This window comes from Podarcis bocagei, assembly GCF_964188305.1.
Source record: "Podarcis bocagei genome assembly, chromosome: 12".
NCBI classification, from domain to species: Eukaryota; Metazoa; Chordata; class Lepidosauria; order Squamata; family Lacertidae; genus Podarcis; species Podarcis bocagei.
Window position 1 is genome coordinate 40718595 of NC_138137.1, and position 23621 is coordinate 40742215.

At 41.0% G+C, this 23621-nt stretch overlaps 1 protein-coding gene across 1 annotated transcript; it reads left to right on the forward strand.

The window, feature by feature from the left end:
• Positions 1-716: 716 nt before the first annotated feature.
• YME1L1 (YME1 like 1 ATPase) lies at positions 717-21249 on the forward strand. Its single transcript, XM_081163366.1, has 19 exons — positions 717-929; positions 3257-3388; positions 4484-4646; positions 5608-5706; positions 6750-6859; positions 8048-8195; positions 8459-8542; positions 9314-9396; positions 10642-10732; positions 11695-11847; positions 12712-12844; positions 13804-13866; positions 14338-14450; positions 15710-15865; positions 16473-16624; positions 17526-17652; positions 17752-17825; positions 18939-19025; positions 19492-21249. Exons 1-19 carry the CDS (start codon positions 897-899, stop codon positions 19633-19635), a joined length of 2145 nt encoding a protein of 714 aa, XP_081019492.1. The 5' UTR covers positions 717-896; the 3' UTR covers positions 19636-21249.
• The last annotated feature ends 2372 nt before the right edge of the window (positions 21250-23621 follow it).

Here is a 23621-nt window from a genome sequence, read left to right on the forward strand (position 1 = left end):
TTGTACCATAATAAATCTGTTGCTGTGTGTGCCATTTTGTATATCTGTCTATATAAATATTAGCATTTATCAATTGCTACTGAGTTCAAGGCCAAATGTGGTTTTGGGAGAAGGGCTATAGCTCAATGTTAAGATCTTGTATATAGCTTGTATACACCTTGCATATACCTTGTATACAGGCCCCAGGTTCAGTCCCCAGCCTCCACATGGGGCTGGGCCACGGTGAGAACAGGGTGCTGTACCTGGACTAGATGGGCCTCTGGCTCTTCATATTTATTTATTTATTCATTCGTTTATAACCCACCGTGCCTCCCCATTTTATCCTCACAACAACCCTGTGAGGTAGGTTAGGCTGAGGGTAAGTGACCCATGGGGTTTGAACCTTGGACTCCCCGGTCCTAATCGGACACCCTAATCACTACACTGCCCTCTTTATGTTCCCGCTATGCTCTTTAACGATGATAATAATGCAGGCCGTGCAGCTGGGTTGCCTGAGTGAGGTTTCTCGGTAGGAAAAGCATTAGCCAGCAACACGAATGCAATGCGAGCTGCCCCTCTGCACCCCAAAGCATCTAGCTCTAGGAACCCCAACGGCGCATCCACCCCGCACTCAAAACTCCCCGCTGAGTCTTAAGCGCCGCTCCACGTTGGCTCAGAAAAGGGGAGAGACCTGGCGGGTGACCCGGAAGCACTTCTTCCTGGGCCGCCCACATCCGGGCTAGCGGACGAGCGTTCGCGTCGGGTTCGTCGCGGGCTGTGCCGGCGGCAGGAGGCGGCCATTTTCCACGAGAGCGGAGTAGCCTCCGAGTTCCCCTTTCCCCCCTGCCCAGGAGGAGCCCGGAAGGGCCGAGAAGCGAGGCCCCGGCCTGAGGCTGCGGAGGCCGGAAGTGGCGACGATGTTTTCCTTCTCCACCACGGTGCAGCCTCAGGTAAAGGCCTGGCGGGGGGGGGAGGGCGGGGAGTCTCTCTCCGGGAGGAGCAGCTATTGTTCTGCGTAGCCACTCGGGCTGCTGGGAGAGCAGGGCCCAAGATGTCGCCGGCGGCGGCCGCGGCCGCGGCTGGAAAGAGATCTGGGGCGGAAGGAGAAGTGGCCGCCGGCTGCCCGGCCGCTTAGAGAGAGGCGGGTTTCGCGCCGGCTTTTCTCGGGAGCGAGTCGAGGTTTCGCGACCCTACAAGAAGAGCCCAGCTGGATCCTGTTTCCGAACAGACAGCTTCCTCTCACGAAGCCCGCAAACAGCCTCCGGAGGACAGTGGATTGGCCTAGTCTCGAATATCCAGGGCTCTGCTGCTGCTGCGGCTGAATATGGAGATTCTGCTTAGCCACCCGTGTTTAAAATCTCCGTGGTTCTCAGTGTTATCACTTTCCCCTTTAAAAAAAGTAATCGGCGCAGAATGTCTTTGGAAATTAAACCGTGACGTATTATTTCCATTTGCCAGTTCGGACGCTGGTGCTTGTGAATTTCATTAGAAAAGGGACAGATTACTGTATTTTCCCGTGTATAAGACTGTATTTCCTCCCAAACTTTTTAAGTTTAAAATTGGGGGTCGTCTTATACACAGAATGTTTAAAATACTTATTTCTTAATTTGGGGCTCAAAAAATTGGGGTCGTCTTATACATGGGAGCGTCTTACAGATGGAAAAATATGGTATCCATGCACCTTACTGAGTGACGTTCAATGTCATGCAAATAGACTTCTCTCAACCCCTTTCCCTACACAACCCTCCACATCCACAGTGGAGGCCCCCCTCAAAATAATAAAACCTCTGAAACAGGTTTGGGGGAAACAGGTTTGGGCTCAATTCTTCCAGTCTGTTTACTCCTAGAAAAACACTATTGAACTTTATCAAATGCTAATAAAATTATGAATCTTCGTTTTAGCCTACCTGCTTAATTGTCTTTTTTCTGAACTAAAAAAGCCCAAGCACTTCAACTTTTCCTTGATAGCATTGTTAGACACACAAGTTCTAGGTAGGCAGGTCTTGGGTTTAAAGGTCAGTTGGGTTGGTGTATAGTAGAGAATAAAGAATTTTATTATCCGTTTAACAAAATTTAGAAGATTTTGTTTAGTTGTCATGACTAGCAAGTGTTGGTTAGGCTAATCGTCCGTGAATGCTTTATATGGTTTAAATTGATGTTACGTTGTCATGTTTAATGTCCTAACATCTCAGAAAAGCATCTGCACCCTTCCTATCTAATGCTGTACAGTGGACGCTCGGGTTGCGAACGTGATCCGTGTGGGAAGCACGTTCGCAACCCGTAGCCCCGCATTTGCGCACGCGCGGATCGCAATTTGGTGCTTCTGCGCAAGCGCCAAAACCCAGATGTAACCCATTCTGGTACTTCCGGGTTCGGCACAGTGCACAACCTGAAGCGTCTGTAACCCAAGGTATGACTATAGTTGCCTTTTTGAAGAATTTTGTATGATGTAACATTGTCCATGGATGACATTTATTGCATTCCTATGTAGAATGCTTTGGGGGGGGGGGCACTAAATCATGCACTTGAGTTGGGGGAATGTTGAAAGCAAGATGGGACACCAAACAGGTATGTCAAGTTTCCAGTTAGAGTAGTATGTAAAGAAATGTGTTGTTGTTTTCAAAGTCCAGTCGTACCTCTTGTTACGTCAGTCTCCGGTTGCGTGTTTTCAGGATACGAACACGGCAACCCTGGGAGTGTATATTTCCAGGTTTTACCATGCGCGCATGCGCAGAAGCACTCTGAACTTTGCGTGCGCAGAAGCAGCTCTCTAGTTGCAGACTTTTCGGGGTGCGAACGGCACCCTGCAACAGATCGAGTCCGTAACTAGAGGTACCACTGTATGTTCTGTTTTGTTGAAGCTTATGCACTTAAACAATTTCTTGTGATCAGAAGAAAAGCCAATGAGAGATGAGCCCTGAAGCAAAAACAGTAGAAATTGATTCTTCTTTGAGAACTGCTGAATGCACAGCTAGACAGAAAGAATACTAAATTACATTGAACCCTGCCGTTTTGTAAATATCAGGAAATTTGCGAGAGGCTGTTTCTCCTAATAAGCAGGGCATGGTTTCTTGGTACTGAAGGAAATTAACTATTTCATTGCAATAATACGTTTATTATTTTAAAAAAGTTGTTGCTTTGTGTTATAGAAAACATGCCCAAAGCATTGTTTTTTTAAAAAAAAAATTAGGAAAAAAGATTTGTTGTAAAAATTCAGATTAGATTAACGTAGTCATTTTAAAGATAGTGCTTTCACATAAACTTTCTTTTATACTAGGTCACAGTTCCATTGAGTCACCTCATCAATGCCTTCCATTCACCCATAACTCCAGCTCCATCATTTGCTACACCATCTACCCAGTGTGTACAAAAGGAAGCAGCACCCGAACATGAGGTACAGAATAGTGAGGTAAGAATCTTCTGATAGGAGTGCTAGGTTTATTTGTGTTCGTGTATCATTTAGCATGATTTAAATTTGCTTGGTGCTTTACATGTGGCATAAAAAGGAATCTTATAAAGCGAATTTTGATACTCCTTTTAGTATTCTATACTGTGCTGTAACAATCCAGATGGAGTAGTATTATTATATACAAAGCTCTCCACTTAGTTTTGAAAAGATAGAATTTTCTGATATGCAAGTATTCATTTGTGCACAGCTGGTTAAATATTTTTTGTGCACTGCAGTTACAAATATAATGACAATTGTTATTAAATTTATTACCCTGTGCTGCTGAATTTGCCTTTTTGAGGAATAAGACAACTTACTTGGTCTCTTAAGGTGCTACTGGACATTTAAAAAAAAATTGGAAGGATTCTTTTAAAGACTTTTTTAGAACAAAACCTTTTTTTTAAGGACTTGATTCTTTTAAAGGATTTTTTCTGGGAAGAGCTTTTTTAATAATATTTTTCAAGATTTTATTTATTTCGACTACGGCAGACCAACACGGCTACCTACCTGAATCTAGAGATTTGGGGTTGGGTTGCAGTCCTGCATGCATTTACCTGAGAATAAAGTTCAGAGTTAACATGCATAGGATTGTATTGCCAGTTACAGCAGAAATTATAACTCTTTGAAACTGTTAGTTTACGAGGATAACTGATGTAGAGCTACAGCCCTTCAGTTTGAATTAGCGATGTATATTTTGCAATAAGGTCAATGATAATTTCTTGATGTTTGAAACTGCACCAAATAAAGGCTTTTATTGTACATAGATACTACTTTCATTTGCTTTGAGTAAAGAGCAGTGACTTCAACTTAGAAATTGTATTTTGGAAATTAGTGACTGCACAGTTTAAACAATTGATGGAAATAAGTTGATATTTTGAATAGCCTCAATGATTGGGGCTTGCGGGAATGAAATGGGAAAAGTGTGTGTGTTCCAATCTGCTTCTACTTTGGGGACCCTTTTTAGAATCATAATAGTTGGACATTTCTTCTCTTTTTCTTGTTTTGAGTAATCTGATGATCTTAAACATTTCCATTCTTCATCTGTTCTTTTTACAGCCAGTACTTAATATACGAGACCTAGGACTTTCTGACTTGAAAGCTAGCCAGTTTGATGAACTAGTGGACAGGCTACTACCTGGCTATCGTGTAGAAAACAAAATCTCTTCACACTGGCAAACATCGTATATATCTGCACAGTCCTTCTTTGAAAATAAGTATGGTATGTCTTAGGATCTTATGGCAGCGAAAAGTTGAATCACTTACTGAATTGAAGCCAAGGCAGCATCACATGCCACCTCTTAATATATGGTTCCAGTGAGATGCTTGCTTTCTGCTTCATTTCCATGCTTATTTCTTCTATAAGGCCTCTGTAATGCAGGGATGGCAAAGACATTTCAGCATGAATCCTCTTTCCCTTCTGGGCGTCCTTCAGGTGGATATAGGAGTGTGTGTGTCATGCCTCTGCTGAGCAAGACCAGAGGCAAAAGTGGGCAGAGCAACAAACATGAGTTTGTGCACCACAAAGTAGTTGCACAATTGTGTTATTAGAGACATAAAACACATATTGCTCACATCAGTGGCCATAGTTAAGAGCAATAAGAAACATGCAAAGAATGTGTGCACACCCATTTAATTCTAAATGGGACTGTACCTGAACTTGGACATGTAAATAACCACTTCCCTGATTTCATATGGTGAGTAAGAACTTTCTTAAGGCAACTGAGTACTGGAGCTTTTATATACTTAAATAAGTGATTCTTTTACAGGCTGTTGAAATACTATTAAGTACCAACGTAGTTCAGTGTGGGCCAGTAAACATTTTTGTGGACCTTTTTTTCAGGGCTGCTTTTCATAATATTACAGGGACTGAATAAAATATTATTTGCAGCCTAAGAATACAAAAAGCAATCTTGTTCCCAAGAGGAAGCTCTGTTAAGCACAGCAGAACTCACAGATAAATGTGGATAGGAGCAGCATGTTCATTTGAGAGTGAATCAGACTGATTAACTCTCAAATGAAATTAAAAATGTGAAGTTTATTTAAGTTCTATATGTTTTGAAATAGATTTTGGAGACTCATTTTATCCTGTAAAATATTTTAAACCTATAAAGATTTTCTAAAGCCATTGTTTAGCTTAGTGATTGCAAAATAATAATAATGTCTTTATGGTAACTTCCTAGGTTTCGCAGATGTCTTTAGTGTCTTGCGCTCATCTTACCTGTACAGACAGCATCCTAGCCCCCTCCAGAGTGTATGTTCAGATCTTCAGCGTTGGCCAGGTATGAAGTAAGAATATTCTTCTTGATTAAATTGATTTATCTGGCTGAAGAACGTAGTATATACTACAAGATGAATCCTGAGTTCCCATCAGTGGAACTCTGCTCATGTGATGCTTATTAGAGGAAGGAGGTTATTCTCCCTGACTAATTCCTCTGAAAAGCTGTTCCAGAGGGTTGGAACTTATCCCTGCTTCACAGGAGGTGGACCTGGAGGCTGGGAATGGGACAACTCTGGATCCAACTCTCTAAAATTACTTATTATTTATATGATATAGATGAAAGTATTTTGCATTTGAACATATTTAGAGTATATTATTATCTTTACTCAGTAGTCATAATAATTAGTTGTATTTTTGAAATGGTACTTTCATTGCCAGTGGTTAATGTAACACTTGTAGTGACAGTCAAGCCTTCTCAGATTTCTGTTTCTCACAAGTTTAGAATTCTCGACTGAACTTCATTGAAGGGAAGGGAGTTAGTATATTACCTAACTAGCAATTGCCTAACTTGCAACTGATGCAGGTACTCTTATTTGTCTGTTATTTACGGTTTCTACAAAGTTTGGAGACTCCACAGGAGCTTTTGTACATATGAATGTTCTGTATTTAGCAAGATCTTAGAACGTATACATTTCCAAAATGTCCTTAAAAATTGCTTGCTGGAATAGAGTGAATTGTTGTTGCTATAGGATGGCGAGTGTTGCTATTCTTTTAAATAATATAACAGGGATCCAAAGAGCAGCCTGAATGGGGGGCTGAATTTTCAAATTTGAACAGCAGCCCCTTCCCTTCTTTTCCCGTGCTGTATTAAGCTGCTTTGAAACTCCAGATATTTTTGTATGTGATTGCTGTACAGCATGGAGGAGTACTGTTTTGGGGAAACTACTCAAAACACAGACACACCCACCCAAAAGCACAGAACCTGGTGTTTGGCTCTTTGCATAGGCTGTGTTTCAGGACTTACACTAAAAAATTAAGTAAGGAAAGAATTTGCATAAGAACTTCTGTTACGTTATCTTGAAACAGTGTGTTGTGTGTTTTAAGTTTTTATTCAGACACGAGGTTTTAAGACACTGAAATCAAGAGCAAGACGGCTGCAGTCTTCATCAGAACGATTAACAGAAACAGAAAATGTAGCGCCCTCATTTATAAAGGCAAGTCTAAAGATTTGTGTGTTCCGATCATAACCTCTTCTGATGCTGTTTTATACAGTGTCTTAAAAAATACCTGACCCATTAAAAATTGGAAGCCAAGTCCCTCTTCTCAGGCGTTTGTAGACTGAAGTAATTGAGGACAGGTAAAAGGTGATTGAAAGGGAGGGATCAGGAAGAGATAAGGGATTTATGAATCATGATGGTAGTTGTTAGAAAGCTGATGTAGGAAAAGATGGGCAAAAGGGATAATTGCTGATAGGAGGTATACAAGCAGAATCCTTCTGAAATACGTAGATGACTAACTATATACCTTTTCACATCTAGAATATTAACAATTTCAGCTGAATGGTACTGTAATCCAAGCACTGTAAAATCCAACAGACAGGAATGTCCTGGAGACTGATGGATAGTGAGATTTCACTGTAATTACATATTTTTTGCTCTATAAGACTCACTTTTTCCCTCCTAAAAAGTAAGGGGAACTGTGTGCGCGTCTTATGTAACGAATGCAGGCTGCGCAGCTATCACAGAAGCCAGAACAGCAAGAGGGATTGCTGCTTTCACTGTGCAGCGATCCCTCTTGCTGTTCTGGCTTCTGAGATTCAGAATTCCCCCCCCCCTTGTTTTCCTCCTCCAAAAACTAGGTGCGTCTTGTGGTCTGGTGCGTTTTATAGAGCAAAAAATACGGTATTTGAATTGCTGCACAGAATTCTAGGTTGCTGTCCAGTTACAGTAATCTGCTTGTACAACAGACTTTCGCTCACACCAACTTTCCATTCCTCCCCACTGTGGCCTCCTGCTCTGGAGGGTTCCCCCACCCCGAGCAGAAGGGGGTGCTTCAAGGTGAAGGACAGAGAAGGGAAGTCTCGTCACATCCACTGCCACAAGGTTGGCTCTCACCCCGCATGATGCACTTGCAAGCCTTTCCCTTGCAAGTGGTAGCATTACTACTCTAATTATCCATTCATATAAAATGGAAAAGGTCAATGCATGCTGAACCTTAAGAGAGAGGAGAGTGCTCTTCTGCTCATGGTCTGTCCCTGTTTCCCACATGCATCTGGCTGGCCACTGTGAGAACAGGATGTGGGGCGAGGTGGCCTGATCCAGCAGGCTATTCTTCTTATGTGCCCAAAAATCTGACCCCTGGTTTAAAAACTAATGCAAGTGTTTTCTCCATCAACTCCTTAGGGTCTCCTACTGAGAGAGAGAGGACCTGATGTTGAAAGTGTAGATAAACTAATGAAAACAAAAAAGATACCTGAAGCTCAACAAGATGCCTTTAAAACTGGATTTGCAGAGGGCTTTTTGAAAGCACAGTCACTCAATCAACGTAATGGTTTGTTTGTCTTATTCAAAGTGTTCTGTTTTGTATATGCGGTGTTAGAATGGTGTTACAGGTCACATTTAAAATACACGGTAAATGAACCCCCTTTGTGCCGTATCCATATATGGTAGAAAAATAAGAATTAGGCAGCAGGTTCTTCATTGTCATTGTCCCACAATGTTATCCCCTTATCAGTTAGTCTAGCTGATTATCAGTTTCCTTGGATTTTATACCGTACAAAAATTGCTTGCCTAATATATATTTTTCTTCTTCAGATTCCATAAGACGAAATCGTTTCTTTGTCCTTGTTCTGATCCTGCTTGGCCTTTATGGTTTGTCAAAAACTCCTTTTTTATCTGGTAAATGCCCCTTTATGGATACTGGTTTGTTAACTTTTCATTCTTCTTTAATCTTTCATTTCCTGTTTTGCTTTGTAAGGCTAGTCTGTTATTTTAAGTCTAGATTAAAATCACAAGTTGAATGAACTCACAAAGTGGTTTACACTACTCCAGGTGAAAACATCTAGTGTTCTTTTCTCTGAAATGAGTAATAGTTGGGACAATATATCTTAGTAAAATTTGGACAAGAACATTTCACAGGCCTCACTTTTCTTAGGACAGTTGAATAGTTAGTTTTAGCAGCCTAAGTAGTTTTGTCTCCTACTGCTTTTCAATACAGTCGTACCTTGGTTCTCGAATGGAATCATTTAGTTTCTTAGATCAGACCATTATTTTTAAAGACAGAGTTGTATAGATCTAGTGTGTCATAGAATTACATCTATGGATATTTCATTGAGAGTTCCTCATTGTAGAGATTTGGTGTACAGGTGATATGATTCAGATGGGCATGGGGGTACATTGCACAAGTCTTTATAGGTATAAATATCTGTTTAGCTGGGACTCAGTGAATGGCCTGATAGTATTTGATGCTGAATCATTACTGCAGCTAAACAGATGTGGGCATAGTCAGTTCTGAGAGCCACACGTAAGAGTACGATACACGTGAACTAAAGAATTTATTTTTTAAAGAAATGCTTAGTTGAACATTGGTAGGCGCAAAAATTGCTATGACAAATGATACTGACAAAATGACTTGTCAGTACATTAATCTGTTTTAACCTTTGCTTTTAGTGCGTTTTCGAACAACTTCTGGGCTTGATGCAGCTGTGGACCCTATTCAGATGAAAAATGTTACCTTTGAACATGTCAAAGGGGTAAGTTCAAATGCTTGATGTCCACCAACTATTGAATTGAAATTCATTTATGTAATATATTGATATACCACACAATACTTAAAACAGTTTTGAAGCAATTTACAAAAAAACTGCAAACAGTGACACACGGAAGCCGCAGTGTAATGCAATGCAAAATTTGAAGAAAACTGCAACAGATCACTATAAAACATAAATCCAAAAACAAGCACAGCAGCACATGTTGAAACATGTTTAGGGTACAGGATCCTTCTTCAGCCTTCCTCCTGCTTGTGACTGACAGATATAGAAACCACTGCCTGTGAATACACCCTGACCTCACACACATCCACAGACTTGCTTTTCCATGTGTATGGATCATGCAATAAACCCAAGATGAATATTGGAGTGGGTCTACCAATATAGTTGGATGGTAGCCTCTCACACTAGCTTTTCTTTCTATAATACTTGCCAATATATGATGTGCCTCTTGTTGCTCAGCTTCTGGCAGCTTATCTTTGCTGTGTCAGGAACTATTCCATGATGATGCAGTGTAGCGTTGCCAGCGTAGGCGGCTACATTCTCCATTTGCCTCCTGTAATGACTAAATTCCCCTCTGTTGATTTCCACAAAATAATTACCCATGGAAAACAAATTCTACAGATGGATCCCTGTTACTTTTTTTATAAATCAAACGAAACAAATTACTGCTTCCTTACATGCACCTCTGAGTATTGTGTTTTCTCTTAAATTGTTCCATCATGATCTTACACGTGATCACAATTGAGGTTTAATTGCTCCCCCCCCCAGCACTGTACTCTTGATAAATTATGTAGGAATTAGTTCTTTTTCCCCTTTTACAGTTCTAGAGGCTTTACCTAGTATATTTTATTAACTGTATGCCTTGGTTTTTCAGTAAATGTTTTATGTTAAATAAACACAGGCAAGAGATCAGTGTAGTTCTGTGTCTGTTGTCCAGTGGGACTTCGGACTTTACTTTCTTATAATAGCAGCCTTCCTCTTGCCACAGGGCAAACTGCTTTGGGAAGCATGGGAGTTTCCAGGCCAGCTGACTATACAGCAGGGGGGCCTTGTATTTTAAAAGAAAAAAAGTTATACCGGGGGTGCACATGAGCATTTGGCTGTGCTTAAAAATAGCTCAGGATTGTGACCACAAGTCTACCTAAAGCTAATTTGGCCAAATTATAAAACAGGTCTTTTAAAAATGTTGGCATAATATATTTATTTTTAAATTTTAATTGAATGAAGGTTGAAGAAGCAAAGCAAGAGTTGCAAGAGGTGGTAGAATTCTTGAAAAATCCTCAGAAATTTACTGTACTGGGAGGTAAACTTCCTAAAGGTAACTATGAGCTTTTGATTATTGACAGGTGCTTTCATGGGGGTGTTCATACCACTTGTTACATTGCAGTCCTATTTGATTTATGTGAGGCAGGTAATAATGTGTTGTCCCTGAGAGGGATATGTAACCTCATGTGCCTCTTTCATGAACATCATTAAAATCCTACAGCAGGTATTCCTCCACCGTCAGAGGCATTCGACAGGGTCCCCTCACTCCCCCAACACACCCCTGCATTGTGGGATAAATTATACCAGTCCTGACATACTGGGAAGGAAACTAAAAAAAGAAAACTGCAAAGGGAAAGGAAGAATATATCCAAAGCAGGCATAAAAAAGGCAGTTTGTTCACCTTTGCTACTCCTCTTTTTGGATTGCTCTGCTCTTAGTGTCTTTTAAATCTGTGTTTAGTTCACCCTCCCCTTTTGTAACTCTTGTGAAGTAACCTTTTTCACTCAGGGGAGGGTGTTTGTTGTCCAGATTTTCTTTATGTATACTCTTTGTATTGGTTTGGGCCTAATTAAGCTTTGCCATTTGGCCCAACAGCCTAATGACCTGACACCATGTATGATATCAGAACCGGTGTGGGCTGGTAAAAAGGTAGCTGGGCTCTTCCAAAAAGGACTTCTGAAGTTTACAAAGAGCAGCACAGGGTTCTTTGCAAGCCCTGGGTGATGCTTTGAAATCCTGACAGTCAGCTGATTGTTGGGATTGGAAGCGCCCGTGTCACCTGACATTGTGATGTTAGGTGATAGACAGATGGGTGCTCCTGCCCTTATATTAAATACCTGCCAGATCCACATCCAGAGCCACATCCCTAGCCTGCATCGTTGTCCTCCTTCTAGCTGGGCTGAAATCTGCAGTGACTAGAATCACTTGTTGAGAAATTATAAAAATTGGGGTAAACATGGGTGATAATCAGTTCTCCGTATGCTTTGTCATAATTTTATTTCATTCTTTCCCCAGGTATTCTGTTGGTTGGACCACCTGGAACTGGCAAAACTCTTCTTGCTAGAGCTGTGGCAGGAGAAGCTGATGTTCCATTCTATTATGCCTCTGGATCGGAATTTGACGAGATGTTTGTTGGCGTTGGAGCCAGTCGCATCAGAAACTTGTTTAGTGAGTACAACTTAGTTTTCCCTTGAACATTGGCTATTTTCATGAACACATGTATACCTGAAGGAGCATCTCCACCCCCATCATTCAGCCCAGACACTGAGGTCCAGCTCCGAGGGCCTTCTGCCGGTTCCCTCATTGCAAGAAGTGAGGTTACAGGGAACAAGGCAGAGGGCCTTCTTGGTAGTGGCACCTGCCCTGTGGAACGCCTTCCCATCAGATGTCAAGGAAATAAACTATCTGACTTTTAGAAGACATCTGAAGGCACCCCTGTTTGGGGAAGTTTTTAATGTCTGATATTTTAATGTATTTTTAACCTGTTGGCAGCCGCTCAGAGTGGCGGGGGAAACCCAGCCAGATTGGGGGGGGTATAAATAAACTATTTTTTATTACTGTTATTATAATAATTATTATTAACTTATTTCAGGAGTGTGGATGAACACACTTTGAAATCTAGCAGTTTCTTATTGAATAAATGCTCTTAAGTCTAAGCTCTCTATTAAAATAAAGAAGGCTCTAGCAGGCATCAGGAAAATTCAAAAACATTCTCTTATTATTATCATTATATCAAAAGTCTGAATTCTGTCTGAACAGTTGTAACCCAATATACATATGTATATATTCATTCCAGTCTGGACCTTTATCATGGGCCCATTGTTTTATCCCTAATTCAGAGAACAGTTGTTTTCCTTTTGACTGTTTTCTAGCTAAAATAGCAGTATAGACACCGGAAAGCTATTTTTCTGGAAAAGTGCAATTCATGAGGGTAGCCAGAATAAACTTGTGAATCTCATATTAGAAATGTGTGAATAATACAAAATGGTGTTTGTAGTATGAAGAAATAAATTTGACATGTTGCATTCTTAGGGGAAGCCAAAGCGAATGCACCATGTGTTATATTCATTGATGAGCTGGATTCTGTTGGTGGCAAAAGGATAGAGTCTCCAATGCATCCCTACTCAAGACAGACTATAAATCAGCTCCTTGCTGAAATGGATGGGTAAATACTAACTTTCTTTCTGAGCCAAGGGATTATCTGTTATATAGGAACATCAAAATAAGGAGAATGAGCGTGGGGTTCATATGGAGAGGTGTGTGGCCCCCCCAAGCAGTAAAATAATTTGAAATCTGATATGTTACTTGGAAAGAATATCATAGCCATTTAAAGCATGTTCAAATGCCTGGTATCCCCCTATATAGCAGGATAGCCAAGCCCTGGGAAACCCCAGATTACTATACTTTATACAGTTTATACTGATGCTGCTATTCCAACTAGTTGGTAAGCCTGCAGCACCCTCTTCTTTCTTTGACCAGGGCACAAAGTGGTTGGTATGCAGGCAAGGATTGTCTAGGTGCACATCACATCATAGTTTAGTTAGTAGGGATGATGCCTTGGTGGTTACACTAGAGTAGCAGGTCTACTGATCATGCTTTGGGCTGGTGTCACTAATTACAGCCTACCTACAAGCCTGTTTCATCGAGTCATTTGCCTTGATCACTGCTAATCCAGATTTAGGACATGTCACTCACAACTAAGCTTTCAAATTTGCAGCCATAAGATGGCCATGAAAAGAGGATAGATTCTGAGTTCTCTGAATACCAATTGCTGAGGGGCAAAAAATGGGAGGGCATGCCCTACCGCGAGGCTTCCTCGCAGCATCCAGCTTGCTGTTGTTGGAAATGGGATTTTGATTCACTGGACCTTTGGTCTGGTCTAGCAGGTCTGCTCTTACGTTCTTACTAGTATTCTTCTGGCATGCCTGCAGATTTCCAAACAAATGGATGAGCCCCACTCTGGAGCCTTAGATTGCTTTGAGTCATGCCCAATAAAGGGCTTGCAGTGTGCGTTAAGCCCTCACTGGACTGCATGGACATTGTTGTACTCATTGTAAGAACAGAGAAACTCTTCACACCAAAGTATATTAACAAAAGCTCTCTTCTCTCTCTCTCTCTCTCAAGCTTTAAACCCAACGAAGGCGTCATTATCATTGGTGCAACAAACTTCCCTGAAGCCTTAGATAAGTATGTGTGTGTGCGTATATATGCATAAAACGTAACTTTGCATGGTTTGATTTTGTGCATATATGACTTTGAAAGCGTAGGTCAGTAATAGCTATTAAAATTTACAACGTACTATTCTTGCATCATGTCTATATTTTTATCTTTGAAGGCAGCACTCAGAAGGACTAGCCCCTTCTTGCTATCATTATCAGGAACAGCAAAAATGAGAGCAATGGCAGCCGGAATGTATCTATGAAGTGTTGGTTCATAAAGTACCTTTTGCCTTGGGGGTTCCTGTAATCCAAGGAGGGTTGTGAGGAGGCCATTTGCTTGTGTGAAACCATCTTTAGTGGGTCAGAAATATATTAGCTGCTCACTTTACCCCATCATGTTCTTAACTCTTAAAAAAATAAAAATCTTTTAAGTCATCTGGTTAGCAAGGATCTTAAATATATTGAATCATTCACAGAATTGTTTTTCCTCCCCAATTAGTGCTTTGATACGTCCTGGCCGCTTTGACATGCAAGTTACAGTCCCCAGGCCAGATGTCAGGGGCCGAACAGAGATTCTGAAATGGTACCTGAATAAAATAAAGTATGATGAATGTAAGTATAAATACGCAACTGTTATCTTGGGGGCAGGCAATACAGAAAGTTGTTGTAGAGTGGCTGTAAATTTTAATCTGTTTCTAAGTCGCTCTGTGACCTCTCTAATTTAGATCTGTGTTTTGAGTTCTGAATCGCCTTGAATAAAACAAATCTCTCTGTTCCCCTTTCACTATACTGAGGAATCTGAAATGGCTATAGCTTTTTCCCCCTTTTGGCCAAAGTGGATGAAATTTAGGGCACATGAGCTATTCCAGTGGATTAGGTAAAGGTAAAGGGACCCCTGACCATTAGGTCCAGTCGTGGCCGACTCTGGGGTTGCGGCGCTCATCTCGCTTTATTGGCTGAGGGAGCCGGCGTACAACTTCCGGGTCATGTGGCCAGCATGACTAAGCCGCTTCTGGCAAACCAGAGCAGCGCACGGAAACACCATTTACCTTCCCGCCGGAGCAGTACCTATTTCTCGACTTGCATTTGACGTGCTTTCAAACTGCTAGGTTGGCAGGAGCAGGGACCGAGCAATGGGAGCTCACTCCGTTGCAGGAATTCGAACCGCCAACCTTCTGATCAGCAAGTCCTAGGCTCTGTGGTTTAACCCACAGTGCCACCAGCGTCCCTTTCCAGTGAATTAAAGCATGCTAAATTGCAAGCAAATAGGTCCAGGGTCTTTTTGAGAGGTGGGGGGAGTAAAACAGATTTATTCTGCCCCCCCCCCCATAATCTAATTGGGTGGTGGTGGATAGGGAATAACGTCTTAATAAAGAAAGCATAACTGTTGATGTGCTTTAGCGAAGACCATTCCAAGCTCTTCAGTACTCCACAGGCAACCTTTTGGACAGCCTCACTATTTTCAATGTCCACAAACATATAGGAAAATATAGAGCTATAAGGTAAAGAAAAGTGTAGAAACACAGCAACACAAGACTTTGTAGAGGACCTGATCTGTCGGTTTATTGACATTGTACTTTGATGTGGGGACGGGAGGAAAAACCCCAATTCACTCGTTTTTGGCCCACACACAAAACCCCTAGTTATTATATGCTTGTGATTGAAATTCAGAATCTTGTCACCAGTGGGAGCCAGAGTCTTTGATTCTGCTTACAGTATTGCTTGAACAAATCAGTGCTCTGTTCTTGATCCATATTGTGATTATAGTGGCAATAAAATTAAAGTTCGCTTTAATGTGAAAAGCAGATTTAAAGAATATTAATTTCTCAGATTAGGTTGATATAGGACTTTGTGTGTGTGTCTTACTGCAGCTATTGATGCAGAAATCATTGCAAGAGGAACGGTAGGATTTTCTGGAGCTGAGTTAGAAAACCTAGTGAACCAAGCTGCATTGAAAGCTGCGGTTGATGGGAAGGATATGGTTACTATGAAGGAGCTGGAATTCTCAAAGGACAAAATTCTTATGGGTAGGCTATTTCTGAATTTGAATTTCTGAATTCAGCGAGGTAAGTATTTTGACCTTGGGCACTTCGTTGGAGTTAAGTTACAACTCCACTTACATGCTACACTGATGGTTTTTGGGTTTGCAGAAATACAAAAAAGTGAAGACAGAACATGCTCATTAGCCATGGAGCTCTGATTGGTGGTTGACTATTGAGAATAAACAATAACAAACTGGGGCGGGGTGAATGGAATGGAGTATTCTGGAATGGAGTATCCTGGCTGGCACCTTGAGAAGAGCATTCCCCAGTGCAGTGTTTTGCTTGTTCTCCTTGGATATACTAATAGCAAAATTTAGTGCTGAGTTATGACTGTGGAGCCCAGGTGGGACTTCTGAGCATGCGCAGGGGAATCTCAAGGTTTGAAGAAGTAGAAAAAATATTTAGGGAGGAAACAAATAACGGGACAAAAACCCCTTCAGAACAGTTCAGTGAGGACTGAGCCTACTAAGTCTGCATGGTGGTGAGAAAAGAAATAGGGTTGTGGGTGTGAGTGTGCATTATGAGTAGAATGGAGCATCTGCGTGCATTTGGTCACTTTTCAGCTTCTGTGATTTCCTTTCTTTGATTTCAGGCCCTGAGCGTAGAAGTGTAGAAATTGATGATAAGAATAAAACAATTACAGCCTATCATGAATCTGGGCATGCCATTATTGCATACTATACTAAAGATGCGATGCCAATCAACAAAGCAACCATTATGCCACGAGGGCCAACACTCGGACATGTGAGGATTTTGATTTTGTAGAGAATACCCACTTTTGACTAGACTTTGACCGCTTGACTGCTTTACTTTTTCAACAGAGCTGGTATCAAACACCTGGCAATATATTTCCATAGTATAATGCAATTGAAATGAGAACCTGGTTGGTTGCCGTGGCATTCGTAATGGAGGTTCACCTTCATTACATAGGCGCCAGGCGAAAATGTTTCTCTATAACCAAGCCTTTGGCTGATTAACATCCTGCGGCCTTTTAAATGTGTTTGAGGGAAGGATTTACTGGTTTGTTTTGGTTTTGCTATGTATTACATGTTTTCATTTTGTATCTTTATGATCTGAACAACCCTGTGATCTTCAGTTGAAGGGTGGTATACAAAGTTAATTAATAATAATAATAATTGCCATTTTAGAAATGTATTATATACACCCTGCAGTGCTGTCAGTTCAAAAAAGACATCCACATTGTGGATGAAAACATTCATTCATCTGGCTCTGCTGCATTTTGAACTTTGGGACTGTATTGCCCAAATACATGCACAAAATTGTTTCATAGCAGAGTTGGAGGTTCCCTACTGCTGCTGCAGGGGCTGTGTGCAGAAGGGCTCTTACCTTTAGTGTACCACAAGCCAAGACTGGCCATCAGCAAAAAGTTGCTGTTGATTTGTTTCTCGCGAAGATACTGCATGACCATGACGGGTCCGGACAGAGCCTGCAAGACTGCAGGTGTCTACTCTTTGGGAAGCAGGTTTTAGTTTGGGGTAGAGAAACCAACAAATGTCTCAGAAGAGTATCACGGCAGTTAGTATCCTCTAACTCGCCTTTGTTTCAAGATTGTCAAAGCAACTACAAAGTGTAATTTACTGTTTCCATGAACTTTAATCTCTGCTCACACAATTTTGTATTAAAGGTGTCTTTGCTGCCAGAAAATGACAGGTGGAGTGAAACTAGGTCCCAGCTGCTTGCCCAGATGGATGTTAGCATGGGAGGAAGAGTTGCAGAAGAACTTATATTTGGGGGTGATTACATCACAACAGGTCAGGAAAACCCCGAAAGAAACAAGATTAGTATTCAAAATGTTTCACTTCAAAATCTGAATTACTTTTGTATAATTTCTTTTGTTGTTGTTCATTTAGGGGCTTCTAGTGATTTTGACAACGCTACTAAAATAGCAAGGCTCATGGTGACTAAGTTTGGAATGAGTGAGAAGGTAAGATCTAAATATCTCCTGTTTGAGTTTTGGATGCTGTCCTCTTTTCTCTCCGCATTGATTAGGAGTCCTTCAGGACGTGGTATCAGATCCTTGTATTAAATTGCTGTTATCCCTCTCTGGATCTTTAGATGGTAGTGCATTATAAAGCGAAATGTACATTATAAAGTGAGAATGTGTATGTGACCAACTCAGCCTTACGGATTATCAAAGATATGAACAGCGTGGGTGAATAAGAAACACGTTTTGTCATTTTCCCTTGGAGATTATACAAAGCAATTTACAGTATGGACTTGACAAAATAGTAGTGATAAATGAGACACTGCTGCTCTCCTGGCCTCCCAACGCAGGGTCACTGGCACTTAGCAAGAGGGGTGGGGTGAAGCATGGGAGTATTAGATGGGTGCAGAACAATGGAGCCAATCTTCCCAAGCTTCACCCCACCTCTCTTTCCCTCTGTGTTGGAAGTCAGGAAAGCAGCTGTGCCCCACCCACAGCACCTCACCAGCCACTACTGTATATGTTACGCTGCCATGTTCACTTCACAGCACATTTTTTTTTGGGGGGGGGGGGGTTGCTCTATACCATAGGGAGAGCTCAGAAAGCATTTGCTCCTTCTGCCTGTATTTGCTTATATGTTTTGTTTCCTCCTGGTCTGCCCCTTCCTTTCCGTCATCACGGATAGTGAGATTTCTCTTACATGCATGTTCTTTGTAATTTTTTAAAAAGCAACAAGTTAAGACGACGATTCAAAATTAATCAAGTGTGAATAATTTAATAGGATTATCCCCCAAAATGTGTGATCGGTGACAAAGGCTGAGGTCGTATACACTTACAGGGAGTAAGTCCAGTTGTGAACAGTGGGACTAACTTTTGAGTAGACATGATTAGATTTATGCTGACCAACTCCCTCCCATCCAGATTTAACAAGAAAGCTGTGGTATGGTGGTGGGATACTTCTGTGTACGGCTACAGCTGCTTAAATATTGGATACCTTGGGGGCCTGTTGCATCACAGAAGATATTATTTGCAGGATGCTGGGATGTTAAATAGCACCACAATTGGAATGTAAAATGTCTCTTTCTCTTGTCTCTTTCTTTTGCTTTCTATAAGCTTGGTGTCATGACCTACACAGATACAGGGAAACTCAGTCCCGAAACTCAGTCCGCAATTGAACAAGAAATAAGAATGCTTTTAAAGGTAAGAAAAAGTGTGATGGACTAACTGGAATAAATATTGGATGAATAAAGTTTTCCTTCCCTTGGGTTTCATGTATATATCTAGTAAACCATAAAAATGGCCTAACTTCTAATTCAGTTCATGGCCCTGTTAAAAATTCAGGAACTTCCTTTACCACTTATTAGCAGTAGAACATTCTTCTAGCTCCTTGTTGCTAATAGATTCCTTTTTCATATTCATTTATTTATCTACCTTATTTTTCCCTTCCATCCATTGTGTTTCTTACTTGTTTTAAACTAAAAGATTTTATGGTGTCTGGTTTCTGCAATGAGTATACAAGAATAAAATTGAAACGTGAATATTTGTGGCTTTATTGAAAATATTAGTTCAGGGGTCAATCTTAAAAGTTTTTAGAATACATGTCTTCGATTTCCAGTTTCATTGCAAATGATCCTTAATGTGTGTGGGTTTTTTTATTCTGTGATAGGAATCATACGAACGAGCGAAGAATATATTGAAGAACCGCACAAAAGAGCACAAGAATTTAGCGGAAGCATTGCTGACCTATGAGACTTTGGATGCCAAAGAAATTCAGATTGTTTTAGAGGGGAAAAAACTAGAAGTGAGATGATAACTTCCTTGTTAAGCGTTCTAATGGATTACTTGCAAGAATGCAGTAGTCTACTTATGCAGTGTACCCCCCCCCCATGTGTGTGTGGTAATAATCACATTTCTTAAAGATAAGCAATTTGTCTTGTGTGCTTTTGTTACATTTTACCTAACTTTTTGTATTTCCTTAGAAAGAGATGCCAGGAGCAAAAGAAGTTCCCACAAGTATAGATAATACGATCTCAGGGTTGAATCCCGCTTCTTTGGAAACCTCAAATACTGACGCTGAATAGTATGTTCTTAACATATCTTCCCTAGCTAATTGCTCCATGTGGACTTGGACGTGTTCAATCTTGCGGCTTGAGGTCCCTTGAAATGCTGCAGGATTTACAGGTTGCAGAGGGGATGACATCTCCATTTAGTCTTAATTCCACGGGCAGTTTATAAAACCATCACTACTCATCAGTTAGAAAAAAACCCCACAGATTTTATTTAGCAGGTCACATAAGACTAGAGGAAGCTGGGAACTGGCATTGCTGTAACAGAGCTGCTCCCTGCCCCTCATTGGTCTTCTTATAAATGCCAGGGTGTTGGAATCCTGGAGCACAATAACTGGTCAAAGAAATAATAGGGTTTTCTGTTTGGATGCCTTTAGATCACATGACGGGAGGGCGGAGTGGAATTGTAACAGCTATAAAGAATTGCACTGCCTCTTTGGAGTCAGTTGGGAGTACATTTCCAGTTTAGTTTAAGTGGTATGGGGGTGTAACTGCATTGCTCTGAAAGGTGCTGTCCTGTTGGATTTTTAAAAATGAGATCGTGTACAGCTGTTTTGAGAGCTCCATCAATTTTCTTAGATGCCCATATTGAATCAGTCAGAGAGTAGTTTAGATTCCTCTTTTTGTTCCTTTTAAATCAGTCCCTTTCCCCCAATTAAAATACATTTTTTTTATTTGAAATCTTGAAGTCCTTCAACCCAGGTTATGAGCACATAGTACCCAAACAGTAAAATGTGTTCAGTTATCTTCTGAAATGTTAGGAGTTGGGCTAGGGTGGAGTGAGAAACAATTGCTAGTAATACTAGTGTTTTCTGGGAGGATGGGCAATGGGTGGGTTATTCTCACAACTTTAACCCCTACATTCAAAACAGGCATTTAAAACAGAAAAGGTTTTGTGTCAGTCAGTGGGGGGAATGGCAGAAAGTTGGCAGTGAACTTTCAAATTAGTTCTAACATGACGTTGCTGTGAATACAACTTGACAGTGTACTTACTTTTGAATTGGTTTAAGAATTCTTTCATTCAGCAAATCCAGTACTTCAGTGCAACTTTCTTTTTTTGCTTTTCCCATTCAGCTAATCTAGTAACACATGGAGGGACCTCAAGACCCTGTCTTAAAGCAGAATACCAAGCTGCTATGCTGACACATTACAAATATACTCTTTGCAGTGACTTACAGTGAAAGATGTGCAAATAAGGCATGCATGGCACCTTTTTTAAAGACAATAAAGGTTTGTTTTAATTATGCAGAAAGCTTTTCCTCATTGTAAATTGCTTTATCTCTGGTTTCCCTCTTATGTAAATTGAGGTGTACAAAACATATCTTAAACCTGTAAATAAATTTGAGAGTTAACCGAAATGTGGAATTTTTTTAGTGAATTGGATTTCCAAAGAATCTTTCGTTCGTTTCCTTCCTTCCTTCCAAATTGATTTGTTTGCTGTTACTTCAGCACGTTAGAGAAAAATAATGCAAGTGGGGAGACAGGAGAGGAAAACATCCCAACATTCCCTGGCTTCCCATCAGCTGGAAAATGTACCCATGGAAAGTTCCCTATTACCCAACAGATTCTGCTCCATCTCAGCAAATTAATATCATATGCCTTTCATGCTATAAATTTGAACTGCATCTGCACACCTAGCTACCATATATGCTAATAATATAAAATTTTAATTAACAATAGTTCCTACTGATTATCCAGATTTAATACTATTCCTCACAAAAACTGGGATTCTGAAGTGAGATATCCACACAACGGAAGTTGCCTTGAGTTCCAGTCACAACAGAGACACAGCTTAAGGTCCAAAGAGTTTGACTGCTGCAGAAGATCAGGCTTCAGTAATACAGTTCGGGACTTGATACATTCATACACTTTGTAGGCTTTGCAGATAAAGATATGTACAAGTAGAAAGTATTTCTGTTGCTCCAGCAATTCAAGACGTAACACAGTTTCCGACAACACTCACTGACTGACTCTCAGGACAAGACACTGGACAGCTGAGCAGAGATGCCTCCATCACCTATATCAGGCATCCCCAAACTCTGCCCTTCAGATGGTTTGGGGCTACAACTCCCATCACCCCTAGGTAACAGGACCAGTTGTCAGGGATGATGGGAACTGTAGTCCCAAAACATCTGGAGGGCCGAGTTTGGGGATGCCTGACCTATACAGGTGGCACTGGACTGTTGCCATAGCAACTGGCTTGGCTGACACTGACCCTATTGCCTTATCCTCATACATGGGATGATTTGAGCTCATCAGGGAAATTATCCCTTTCCTCCATGTCTGATTCCTCCAAAAACAAATTCCACAAGACTTCAAAGTTATAAGATGTGGAACCGTAGGTAGACAAATGCATACTACTACAACATCCCACGAACCCCCTAGACATAATAATTTTAAAAAAAACAATGAGAGGACGGCATAGGCTATGAGATTAACCCCACTCAGTGGACCAGAATGTGGTCTAAACCCCCCTTTAAATCCATATCAACGAAAAGGAAAGAACTCACTCTGAAACTCACCTACAGGTGGTACCTAACACCAAGGAAATTAGCGCTAATATGCCCAGGAACCTCACCAAAATGCTGGAGAGGGTGCACCTCCACAGGCACATACCTCCACATGCAGTGGGAATGCCCCCAAATCCAACTATTCTGGACAACAGCCATACGAGAAATATGTAAAATAATTAAGAATTAGAAATCACCCCAGAACTGGCCCTACTAAACATCTTCCAAGACAATAATGCCCACTCACATCACAAAGAACTCATAACCCACCTACTCTCAGCAGCCAGGAACATAACCAGACACTGGAGAGGCCTGTCAGGAGTAAGCATGGACCAATGGTACCAAATAGTATGGAAAACAGCCTTACTAGAAAAATTAACCAATAAACTGAAACTGACATAGAAGCATGATCAATAGAAGATGGCTATCCTGATTCAAAAAACACCCACCCAACTCACACATGAAAACAAGGTTCACCACAGCCAATCACAAACAAGCAACCACACCCCAACTTCTCTCACCACCAAAGGAACACAAGCGAATAGCAAAGAGAACCTGCACAAACAACGCTGACACAAAACCCTACACATACATTAAGTAAAATAGAAACCTCCCCACCCCACCCACCATGGCCCCTCCACCTTTTCTTCCTAATGTAACACTAATGTCTCAACAAATGAAACTGACCTGTAGAAAAGGTAAATTGAAAAAAGAGACATTGCACATACTTTTATAAACCAAGAAATCTTGAAAAAAACATTAAAAAAAAGAAATTTTAAAAAAGAAAATATGACACAAGCGAAACTTGCTATATTGTATATTTTGGGTGCTAATATCACAGCATCTTTGGTTTAACAGAGAACATAAGATATACTACCTTAGGCCCCTACAGATCTGGGATAAGGAGGGGTTCCCACTTCAATGGGTGGTATTTCCAAGCAGGTTTGAACTTTGGCACCGAATTTCTTTTTAAAAAGGCACTGATTGTGTATTCCTTTCTCTAAAGCAACCTCCCCCAACCTGGTATCCTCCAGTTTTGCACTACAATTCCCATCAGCCTCTGCTGGCACTGTCAATGGTCTGGGATGGTGGGAGTTGTAGACCAACAACATCTGAAGGACACTAGGTTAGTTAAAAGCTCTAAAGGCACCTTGGGTGACAAAGATGTACCGGTAACAGCACAGGTTGAAAATTCTCAACATTTCTTCCAGTACATCACC

Excerpts from the sequence above, each read along its gene's own strand:
- YME1L1 (XM_081163366.1), top strand. The coding sequence starts at position 897 with ATGTTTTCCTTCTCCACCACGGTGCAGCCTCAG. Across the intron at positions 8,196-8,458 it reads GTCACTCAATCAACGTAATG|ATTCCATAAGACGAAATCGT; the intron begins GTTTGTTTGTCT and ends TTTCTTCTTCAG. Across the intron at positions 17,826-18,938 it reads AGTTTGGAATGAGTGAGAAG|CTTGGTGTCATGACCTACAC; the intron begins GTAAGATCTAAA and ends GCTTTCTATAAG.